Source organism: Salvelinus namaycush, chromosome 12 (assembly GCF_016432855.1).
Source record: "Salvelinus namaycush isolate Seneca chromosome 12, SaNama_1.0, whole genome shotgun sequence".
NCBI classification, from domain to species: Eukaryota; Metazoa; Chordata; class Actinopteri; order Salmoniformes; family Salmonidae; genus Salvelinus; species Salvelinus namaycush.
In genome coordinates, this window is record NC_052318.1 from 32070892 (window position 1) to 32082899 (window position 12008).

Consider the following 12008-nt stretch of genomic DNA (forward strand, 5'->3'; position numbering starts at 1 on the left):
GGGCCTGACTAAGGACCAATTTTGATTGGCTTTCGTACCGCAATAGACGAACATTTACGGAAATTAACGAAGGAAACGATTGTCATCTTATGGAGTCTAGGACGACGCTCGTCCTTTGAGAAAAGAAAATACTGTTTTAGATTAGTGTATCGAAATTGTTTGTTTTGTTAGAAAAGATAAAGTACAAGGATGCCATCCCTTTTATTCTGTGGTCCGAAAATGGCCGCTTGTGGAATAGTGATCAGCATATGGGGAGTCATCATGCTGGTAAGGATTAGCTGGCTAACGTTAGCTCCCACCCCATCCTTGCCAGTAAAGTATCTGCTATAGCTAGCTAGCGTTAGTTATAGGTCGTGTCACGATTTTCCACCTTTCGATATTAGCTACTTAACAGTCATGTTTTTTGATAAGACACCTGTAGGTGATTGTGGGCTAAAGTAACTTTAGCTTTTCATTATCTGATAATTAGAGCCTAGTTGGGCTGCCGCAAGCTAGCTAGCAGCCTGGAGACCAGATGTTGAATTGCATTGGATTCAACGTCGGGTATAAATTAGCATTTGGATCAGGAAAGTTTCCTCTCACGACCTCTACAAACCAGAATGTTAAATAAAATAATACTTAACTTTACCGGTTGGTCCGTTTGCAGGTAGGAATGTGTCACACTATATCCACAGGAAAGTATAATCAGTGGTCGCATTATTAGCTTTCAGAAATCTGCATTTTAAAAACTCAGACTATTTAAAAAAAAATGTTGCGGCTTAAACCAGTGTGCACATAGCATGTCTTTTCTTGAGAGCCAGATCTGCCTTCTGCGGCCTTTCTCAATAGCAAGGCTATGCTCACTGAGTCTGTACATAGTCAAAGATTTCCTTAATTTTGGGTCAGTCACGGTGGTCAGGTATTCTGCCACTGTGTACTCTCTGTTTAGGGCCAAATAGCACTGTAGTTTTTCTGTTTTTGTCAAGTAATTATCTGTGTTTTCTCAAGATTTGGTTGGGTCTAATTGTGTTTTTGTCCTGGGGTTCTGTTTGTGAACAGAGCCCAAAGACCAGCTTGCTTAGGGGGCTCTTTTCCAGGTTTATTATTTCTCTGTAGGTTATGGAAGGCTTAGTAATTGCTTTCCTTTTAAGTGGTTGTAGAATTTAATTATTCCTTTCTGGATTTGTATCATTAGCGGGTATCGGCCTAATTCTGCTCTGCATGCATTATTTGGTGTTTTATGTTGTACACTGAGGATATTTTTTGCAGAGTCTCAATTTGGTGTTTGTCCCATTTTGTGAATTCTTTGTTGGTGAGCGGACCCCAGACCTCACAACCATAAACGGCAATGGGTTCTATAACTGATTCCAGTATTGTTAGTCAGATCCTAATTGGTATGGTGGGTATAGTTTGTGGAACGTTCCAACAGGAATCTATTTCAAAAACTTTGTAAAGTACAAGGTTGCCAACAAACAACACATACAAAGTAGCACGATCAATTAACTAGCTGCCGAATAGGCATCATCTCACCTCGTAGCTTATTCTTAAACTTTTTGTTGGCAACCTTGTTATTTACAACGTTTTTGGAACAGATTCCTGTTGAAACGTTCCACAAATTATACCCACCATAATTGATATGTAAAATGTTATGTTCTTTTGATGGCATAGAAGGCCCTTGCCTTGTCTCTCAGATCGTTCACAGCTTTGTGGAAGTTACCTATGGCACTGAGGTATATATTGATTTTTTTGTGTGCTCTAGGGCATTCGTGGTCCTGGGAACTGGACCTTTTTTGGAACACCATTACTTTTGTCTCACTGAGATTTACTGTCAGGGCCCAGGTCTGACAGAATCTGTGCAGAAGATCTAGGTCAGGGGTGTCAAACTCATTCCACGGAGGGCCTAGTGTCTGCAGGTTTTTGGTTTTTCCTTTCAATAAAGCCCTAGACAACCAGGTGTGGGGAGTTCCTAACTAATTAGTGATGTTAATTCATCAATCAAGTACAAGGGAGGAGCGAAAACCCGCAGACACTCGGCCCCCCGTGGAATGAGTTTGACACCTGTGATCTAGGTGTTGCTGTAGGCCCTCCTTGGTTGGGGACAGAAGCACCAGATCATCAGCAAACAGTAGACATTTGACTTCAGATTCTGGTAGGGTGAGGCCGGGTGCAGCGAACTGTTTTATTGGCCATGCCAATTCGTTGATATATATATATTTATTTTTTAAATCATGTTTTGAAGAGGATGGGGCTTAAGCTGCATCCCAGTCTCATCTCCCAGCGCTATGGAAATAAATGTTTCTTTGCCAATTTTAACCGCACACTTGTTGTTTGTCTACATGGATTTTATAATGTCGTATGTTTTTCTCCCAACACCACTTTCCATCAATTTGTATAGCAGGCTCTCATGCCAAATTAGGTCGAAAGCTTCTTTTTTTTAAATCAACAAAGCATGAGAAGACTTTGTCTTTGTTTTGGTTTGTTTGTTTGTCAATTAGGGTGTGCAGGGTGAATACGTGGTCTGTTGTACGGTAATTTGGTAAAAAAAACTATTTGACATTTTGTTCAGTACAGGGTTTTTTCTGAGGAAATGTACAAGTCTGCTGTTAATGATAATGCAGAGGATTTTCCCAAGGTTGCTGTTGACACGTCCCACGGTAGTTATTGGGGTCAAATTTGTCTCTACTTTTGTGGATTGAGGTGATCAGTCTTTGGTTCCAAATATTGGGGAATTTGCCATAGCTGAGGATGATGGTAAAGAGTTTAAGTATAGCCAATTGGAATTTGTGGTGTGTATATTTTATCATTTCATTTAGGATACCATCAACCCCATAGGCCTTTTTGGGTTGGAGGGTTTGTATTTTGTCCTGTAGTTCATTCAATGTAATTGGAGAATCCAGTGGGATTCTGGTAGTCTTTAATAGTTCATTCTAATATTTGTAATTGATCATGTATGTTTTTGCTGTTTGTTCTTTATCCCTCTCGCTTTACCTCTTCCTCTCGGTCATGTCTAGGGGTTAGGGCGTTGCATTTTAGCTAACCCTAACCCTTTTCCCCACCTTAGCCTAATTCTCCTAACCAGCTGTGCAATTTCTGCTAAACCTGTTACGAAAAGTAAATCCTGACAAAAGCTAGATCCCTTCTAGCCATGACCCTTCTTCTCTGGTGAAAACAGATTTTTATAACTAACCCAATATAGACCAGAGCCTGTCGTTTCCATTGGGAGTAAATTAATCCTAGTGGGCAGAACAAACAACGATGTGTGCAGAGCCAAGCACGAGCTAGTGAGATCCTATTGGCGCGTTCTAGCATTTATTTGCATATTTCTGTGCACGTGTGGAATAACTCAATTCGCCCTTGCACTCCTAAACAATGCCGTTTTTAGAAACGTTGGCAAAGACTAAAGTCTACAAAATACAGTACACTCTGTTTGTTACAGATTCTAGTTTTGAAAACAGAAAACTGTATGGAGATAATGTTTCATCCATGAGAATATGAACAGAATGTCTGCCAAAATCCATCTTGCTCCATCTCCTCCCACTGCCAGCCACTGGGCTTCCTCACATCACCATATTTGGTAGTGAGTGAAAACTCCAATCGGATGCTTCCCTTATCTACACTGAAATATAATTTCAGTAGTCCTCTATTATGATTTGATGAATTTTTTTCTATCTCGCATAGCTCATTAATATGCCCTTGTGGTTTTGTGTGTATTTTTTTGTATTTTTTTTATATAAATGTATATATTTATTTGTGGGTCCAAGGATACAACAATGAATAATGTAGAACAAATAAATACCAACAAAGGATAACTTACAATAAGGAACACCTTATGAAGCAGCTGTGAACCTGGCAATATTAAAGATTTTAATACACAACGGTACCAAAACCTATCAACGTTTGCCAGTAATTTATTTTCAGATTTTTTGTACACTCACAGACTAAAATACTGAATTCTGGTGTGTGGGATATAGAGGAGGTGGTTGCTGTGTGGGTGGGAGGTTCTGCCTGTCACTTGTTCTCAACAGGCAGCCAGTCTCAGAAGGGGGACTTGAAGGAGACTACAAAGTCCAGGCACTGCTGCTCTCTTTGTTCTGAGTGTTTGCAGTGCTAGTGTTTTTAATCTGTGTATTTCACATATTTATGTACCCAGTATGATAGAGCAAGAACTTTCTTAGCAGATAATGACAACAGTAGCTGTAGTTGATGTAATGAAAAGTTGGAGGGTGGTTGGTAATGGAGGACATCAGGTGGATCCACGTCTGGGTGTTGAACAGAACCCCTAGGTCCTGGAGAACAGAAGCAGAGTTAAAGGGAACAGGGTAGGAGACAGATGTAAACAAGCAAACACACAGGTTACACTTTACTGTGAGAAAATGTGATGGATTAGTGCAGTGTTATAAATGGGAGATATGTACCTTACAACACATTTGGAAGGTATAGCCTACCTCAAGCTGGTCCGACTCAGAGCACAGAAAATCAGACTGATCCGAACTCACTGGTTCTGGTGGACGGGATACCTCCTCGTCCATTCACCAAACCTGGAGGAGGGGGTAGGAAAGCAATATCTATTGACAATGTAAGACATTGAAATATGTCTTATGTACCATAGAAAACAAATTGTAAAAAATGTATAAACACAAGCCATTGGTGACAGAATATAACCGGTCTGGCTAGCTAGCCAGCTCCTGTAGCTGGCTAAGCAGGCTGAGGTATATAAGTACAGTAGCTAGCAACGTCAATCTAAAAACAGCTTAAATGATTTGTTCCTATTTAACAATATGTACTTAAATACAGTGGCTTGTGAAAGTATTCACCCCTCTTGGCATTTTTCCTATTTTGTTGCCTTACAACTTGGAATTACATTTTTGGGGGGGGTTGTATTATTTGATTGATACAGCATGCCTACCACTTTGAAGATGCAAAATATTTATTGTGAAACAAACAAAAAAACACAAAAAAACAGAACTTGAGCGTGCATAACTATTCACCCCCACAAAGTCAATACTTTGTAGAGCCACCTTTTGCAGCAATTACAGCTGCAAGTCTCTTGGGGTATGTCTATAAGCTTGGCACATCTAGCTACTGGGATTTTTGGCCATTCTTCAATGCAAAACTGCTCCAGCTCCTTCAAGTTGGATGGGTTCCACTGGTGTACAGCAATCTAAGTCATACCACAGATTCTCAATTGGATTGAGGTCAGGGCTTTGACTAGGCCATTCCAAGACATTTACATGTTTCCCCTTAAACCACTCGAGTGTTGCTTTAGCAGTATGCTTAGTCATTGTCCTGCTGGAAGATGAACCTCCGTCCCAGTCTCAAATCTCTTGAAGACTGAAACGGGTTTCCCTCATGAATTTCCCTGTATTTAGCGCCATCCATCATTCCTTCAATTCTGACCAGTTTCCCAGTCCCTGCCCGATGGGGAAAATCTCCCCACAGCATGCTGCTGCCACCACCATGTTTCACTGTGGGGATGATGTTCTCGGGGTGATGAGGTGTCGGGTTTGCGCCAGACATAGCGTTTTCCTTGATGGCCAAAAAGCTACATTTTAGTCTCATCTGACCAGAGTACCATCTTCCGTATGTTTGGGGAGTCTCCCACATGCCTTTTGTCGAACACCAAACATGTTTGCTTATTTTTTTCTTTAACAATGGCTTTCTTCTGGCCACTCTTCTGTGAAGCTCAGCTCTGTGGAGTGTATGACTTAGTGGTCCTATGGACAGATACTCCAATCTCTTCTGTGGAGCTTTGCAGCTCCTTCAGGGTTATCTTTGGTCTCTTTGTTGCCTCTGATTAATGCCCTCCTTGCCTGGTCTGTGAGTTTTGGTGGGCGGCCCTCTCTTGGCAGGTTTGTTGTGGTGCCATATTCTTTCCATTTTTCAATAATGGATTTAATGGTGCCCCGTGGCATGTTCAAAGTTTCTGATAATTTTTTATAACCCAACCCTGATCTGTTATTTTCCTACAACTTTGTCCCTGACCTGTTTGGAGAGCTCCTTGGTCTTCATGGTGACACTTGCTTAGGGTTGTTGCAGACTCTGGGCCTTTCAGAACAGGTGTATATGTACTGAGATTGTGACACTTAGATTGCACACAGGTGGATTTTATTTAACTAATTATGTGACTTCTGAAGGTAATTGGTTGCACCATATCTTATTTAGGGGGTTCATAGCAACGGGGGTGAATACATATGCACGCAACACTTTATTTTTTGAAACGAGTCATTTTTTTGAATTTCACTTCACCAATTTGGACTATTCTGTCTATGTCCATTACATGAAATCCAAATAAATTACAGGTTGTAATGCAACAAAATAGGAAAAATGCGGGGTGAATACTTTTGCAAGGCACTGTAAAGACATACATGGTAAAGAAAATGTTCTCTTCCCAGTCTTTTCGGTCCTCTGAAGAAGCAGGTAGTTAGCAGGTTGTCACTGCCATAAAAAACTGTCCTTGGAGAGCAAATCTGAGGTAATCATTTTGCGAGGACTAGGTGAGTGTTTGAGGTGAACTAGGACTGCCCGCATCCTCCTTCGCAACCGCTACCAGGTAAAAAGGAGCCAAGCAACCAGCATAGCAACGGATGCTTTGGTTCATTACGTAATCCGGTCAGAATGTTGCAAGTTTTGGCAACAGAAGCTAGAACTCATCGAATCCCGTAGAGGGGGACACTATTTGGCATGACAGGCCCTAATTGGCCCCGTAATCCAAACCCCTTTACTCTCTGACTACACTGAATGTGCATAATGCATAACATATGTATTCTCTTGTTGTATTGTAGGTGATGTTGGGGATCTTCTTCAGTGCAAAGTCTGCTGTACTGATTGAGGACGTGCCCTTCACAGAGGAGGACATCCGCAATGAGTAAGTGGTGTGAAGAAAAGGAACCATTAGACCCTTACAATGAACTGAGTTTCTCTTCTAGTTTAGATCCCTGTTGAATTCACCCTTAGAAAACCATCCCATGTTGTCTCTCTTGGGTTTTCCCCCAAACTCAACTCTTTCTTTCATCTCTCTCTCTGCCCCACAGTAAGAACCCCCCGGGGACCATATATGGACTCTACAACCAGGTGGGCATCAACTGCTTCATCGCAGCAGCCATTTATGTTGCAGTGGGGGCGGTGTCACTCTGCCAGGTTCGACTCAACAAGCGCCAGGAGTACATGGTGACATAAGTTCCCCTGCAGCATCAGAAGATTACACACACACACACACACACACACTCTATTTCAAGTTCTCAAGGGAAGCAACCTTATAAAAAGCTATTTATTTGTAACTTCAGAGTAAAACATTCAACATAAGTCCTCTCTGTTATATGCTAATGACTGAAATCTATCATTCCTTGTATTTGCATACAACTATTTATTGAATTGACCAAAACTGTAACCCAAAAATGCAAACTGTAAATTGATCATGGTGAATAAAATTGTAAATCTTGTTCCCCTCAAGGACCATTTCAGTGCATACATCATGTGTGCTAGATAACTCAACACAAATTCCTAGATGCAACAGAAACTACAAAGTTACAAAAAGATGTAGAATGATCTCCTGTTTCAATAGAGAAATGTGAATATACTGCAAATTCATAATGGTCAATGTTGGTCAAATCAAGAGAGATGTCAAAAATGGTTAAATATGTACATTTTGTGTACTGTCTTTTGTGTTTGTGCTGTTGTGAATTGTATGCTGTTGAGATATAGCTCTTAATTTGTTAGTCACTTATGTAGTAGTTCCTCAGAAAAATATGGTGCACCAAATGTTTGAATGAAGTATTTATTTAATGTGTTTGTTTTCCTGAGTGTAATGATGTGAAAGGATCTAACTAAATGGTACTTGATGTGAAGGACCTCAGTCTCTTGTAGATGTTCCCTGCAATAAACTGGAAGGATAAAAAGGAAATTGCTTCCTTGACTATACATGTTTGACAAAAGGCCATAGCTGCGCCTCCCCGAAAAGAAAACATGACGGTGGCAAGGATAAACATTGGGGTTTGATGGGCTCTATTCAATCCATATTGCGGAAGTTCAGCATTAAAGCTCAATTGAAATTTAAAGGCAATGGTCCCGCGTTGACGGAGACTGCATTTACGGTAAACGCTGCATATGTCTGCTCAATTGGAAATTACCATTACATTTTTATCACGCATAGAGATTGAAATAGAGCCCTATGTACAGTATTTATAATACAGGCATCAGCCAGGTCTCTTTTCAGCTTCTAATAAAAGCAATTTATTTTAGCTGAATACATTGTGTATAATAGTTTAAAGATAGAAACCCATTACCCCTCTCTTACCACTGGTGAAATACAATGGTTTTACATGCGGAATTAAACTGAAATCAGACAAATCTTGGATTCAATGATATTTTGTTTGTGGTGTACCACTTCAGCTCAGTTCATTACAAAATGAAAAAGTATAAGTAAAAATACAAATCAATACATTAACAATTATATTCTAGCTCAAGTCATTGGTTATGTGGCCAAAGTTGCCAGTAATCCAACTTTCATCCACAAAACCTTTTATCATTCAGGATGGACTTCAATCTTTGTGAGAGTTGTAATTCTATTGCCTTGTATTTTTGCCTCTGCAGAACGCGGCATTATCTTAAGAAGCCTCTCTCCAAAGTCTCCCTCAAGTTTAATGCCATAGGTCTGTACCAGGATCTCCGATGCCACATTGAAGAGTCTCAGCTTTCCATCTGTCTGTTTCCAGGGTCACCTCCATCTTAGTGCACTTTTCAATTGCTTCAATAGACAGCCTCACAGTCTCCAAAGTAGCAGGCTGGACCTAATTTACACCACAGAGAGTGAGAGAGACCATAACATTTATAGGTTTTATATGAATATCATCACTAGCCTGCAATAAAGAGCTGATCGTCTATTTGAAAAGCAGAGGCAATGGCAGACCACCCGGCCCTTAGTAACAGGACCCACCTTATAAACCCTGGTTCTTCCAGTTGAGTTAAGAGAAATACTGTCAAAGTACTCACTGGAGTACACATTGGTCACCCTTACGGCATCTCCAACCAAAGCACGGCAGTTCTGCTCTCTCCAGAGACAGACCTCAATAGAACCAGTCTCATCCTGCAAGGTCAGGCTGCGGTGCTCAATCAACTTCCTGGTGCTCTCCTTTTTCACATTCACTTTACTCACAGGTGTCATCTGAGCAAAGAGAGGGTATAGTTAACTAAAACAATTAGCAAAGGGTTATTTAAAGGTCATTTAAAGAGGTACTGTATGACTCACATCAATAACAGTTCCATCAATGCTCATCTAGCTGCCTGGGTAAGAGGCCTTGGCATCAGTGATGGAGCAGATTGGATGGTGGGCCGGTTCAATGAGCATCCTTGCCTCCAACTCCAGCCTCTGAGGAACTTCTAATTAGCTTTTTTTGGACACTTTGCTTTTTTTGTGACCTTCACTATATCCCCTTCCACAATGAGAGCTTTGAACTGGTAAAAGCTTCCCTCTTGGAATAAGTCATATCACTCCTTCCCATATACAGTGACTTTGATACTGGCTGTGTCATCAGTCAGACCCACATGGAAAATAAATCGTTTTTTCTTTGCCTTTGTGTCATAATATATCAGATCAGATTTTTTTACAAATTTTCATGTTATCGCCAAGTCCTCCCAGGTTTTTCATATCTGCGATGGTTAGCATCTGACAAACACAGTGTAGAAGAGGATCTGTCACACAATTTCTAACCACATATAATATCCAATTGACTCTATGTGACCGATCAGGTATTTAACCCTTGACTGTAGGCGTCTGTGTGACTCAAGCTCTGGGACCTAATGAGCCTTCAGGTTTCAGAAAAGGATAGGCTGAGTTTTCACAGGCAGCCAAATTCTGATATTTTGCCCAATTATTGGCTAAAGAATTTATCTGATTGGTAAAAAAAACAATAAGTGAAACAAATATCAGAATTGGGTTGCCTGTGTAAATGCAGCCACACTTACACAGGAGTTGGATTTGCACTTGGAAGAGGGGGGAGGATTACCCTGAGAAAGTAAAAATATGTGTGGTTCTGTCATATCAACATAATGGGTAGAACATACATAAATATTATTCTAATTATATGGGGGGTTTAGTCAAACCATCCTCACCTATACCAGTTCAAAGTATCTGTATTGCTAACTTCAGCTTGTAAATGGATTGCAAAATGTGCCCATACCTTGTTATTTTCCCCTTGCACCTTGTTCTCTGGACCTTAAAAACAAATTAGTCACAATGAATTCTGCTCAAAATTGGCATGACAAAATGAAAACAATAATTGTCATAGAACTTGTCAAGTGAACATCTACAGTTCAAGTCAGAAGTCTACATACACCTTAGCCAATACATTTAAACTCAGTTTTTCACAATTCCTGACATTTAATACTAGTAAAGATTCCCTGTCTTAGGTCAGTCAGGATCACCACTTTATTTTAAGAATGTGAAATGTCAGAATAATAGTAGAGAGAATGACTTAGCTTTTATTTCTTTCATCACATTCCCAGTGGGTCAGAAGCTTACATGCACTCAATTAGTATTTGGTAGCATTGCCTTCAAATTGTTTAACTTGGGTCAAACGTTTCGGGTAGCCTTCCACAAACTTCCCACAATAAGTTGGGTGAATTTTGGCCCATTCCTCCTGACAGAGCTGGTGTAACTGAGTCAGGTTTGTAGGCATCCTTGCTCGCACATGCGCTTTCAGGTCTGAACAAAACAACAAACGTGAAAAACCGAAACAGTTCTGTCTGGTGCAGACACACGAAGACTGAAGACAACCACCCACAAAACCCAACACAAAACAGGCTACTTAAATATGGTTCCCAATCAGAGACAACACAAAACACCTGCCTCTGATTGAGAACCATATCAGGCCAAACACAGAAATAGGAAAAACATAGAAATACAAAACTAGACTTCCCACCCCAACTCACGCCCTGACCATACTAAATAAAGACACAACAAAGGAAATAAAGGTCAGAACGTGACAGTACCCCCCCCCCCCCCCCCTGAACCTATAGGGGAGGGTCTGGGTGGGCATCTGTCCGCGGTGGCAGCTCTGGCGCTGGACGTGGACCCTACTCCACCATTGTCTTTGTCCGCTTTCTTAGCGTCCTTTTAGCGGCGACCCTCGCCGCCGACCTTGGCCTGGGAACCCTAATAAAGGGCCCCACTGGACTGAGGAGCACCTCTGGACTGAGGGGCGCCTCTGGACTGAGGAAACTCCTCCGGACTGAGGGGCAGCTCCGGACTGAGGGGCAGCTCAGGACTGAGGGGTAGCTCAGGACTGAGGGGTAGCTCATGACTGAGAGGTAGCACATGACTGAGAGGTAGCTCAGGACTGAGGGGTAGCTCAGGACTGAAGGGCAGCTCAGGACTGAGGGGCAGCTCAGGACTGAGGGGCAGCTCAGGACTGAGGGGCAGCTCAGGACTGAGGGGCAGCTCCGGACTGAGGGGCAGCTCCGGACTGAGGGGCAACTCAGGACTGAGAGGCAGTTCAGGACTGAAAGGCAGCTCCGGGCTGAAAGGCAGCTCCGGACTGACGGGCGGCTCTGGCGGCTCCTGACTGGCGGGCGGCTCTGGCGGCTCCTGACTGGCGGGCGGCTCTGGCGGCTCCTGACTGGCGGGCGGCTCTGGTGGCTCCTGACTGGCGGGCGGCTCTAGCGGCTCCTGACTGACGGACGGCTCTAGCGGCTCAGTACAGACGGGCGGCTCTGACGGCTCAGGGCAGACGTGCGGGTCAGACGGCGCTGGACAGACGGGCAGCTCAGGCGGCGCTGGGCAGACGGGTAGCTCAGGCGGCGCTGGGCAGACGGGCAGCTCAGGCGGCGCTGGGCAGACGGGCAGCTCAGGCGGCGCTGGGCAGACGGGCAGCTCAGGCGGCGCTGGGCAGACGGGCAGCTCAGGCGGCGCTGGGCAGACGGGCAGTGGCACAGATCCTGGATCTGGATTTGTCATAAGCATGTAGGGAAAACTTCACCAAAGATGGATAGGGGAGTAGCTTTGACATCTATTGTTATCTCAAAAGTTTTGGCAT

The 12008-nt window shown here is 42.7% G+C and overlaps 1 protein-coding gene across 1 annotated transcript; it reads left to right on the top strand.

Annotated features, from left to right (window-relative positions):
- Positions 1 to 66: 66 nt before the first annotated feature.
- On the top strand, positions 67 to 7879 carry LOC120057102 (ribonuclease kappa-B). The gene is made up of 3 exons (XM_039005518.1): positions 67 to 267; positions 6762 to 6844; positions 7011 to 7879. The coding sequence occupies exons 1-3, from the start codon at positions 190 to 192 to the stop codon at positions 7153 to 7155; spliced, it is 306 nt and encodes a 101-aa protein (XP_038861446.1). The 5' UTR covers positions 67 to 189; the 3' UTR covers positions 7156 to 7879.
- Positions 7880 to 12008: the final 4129 nt, after the last annotated feature.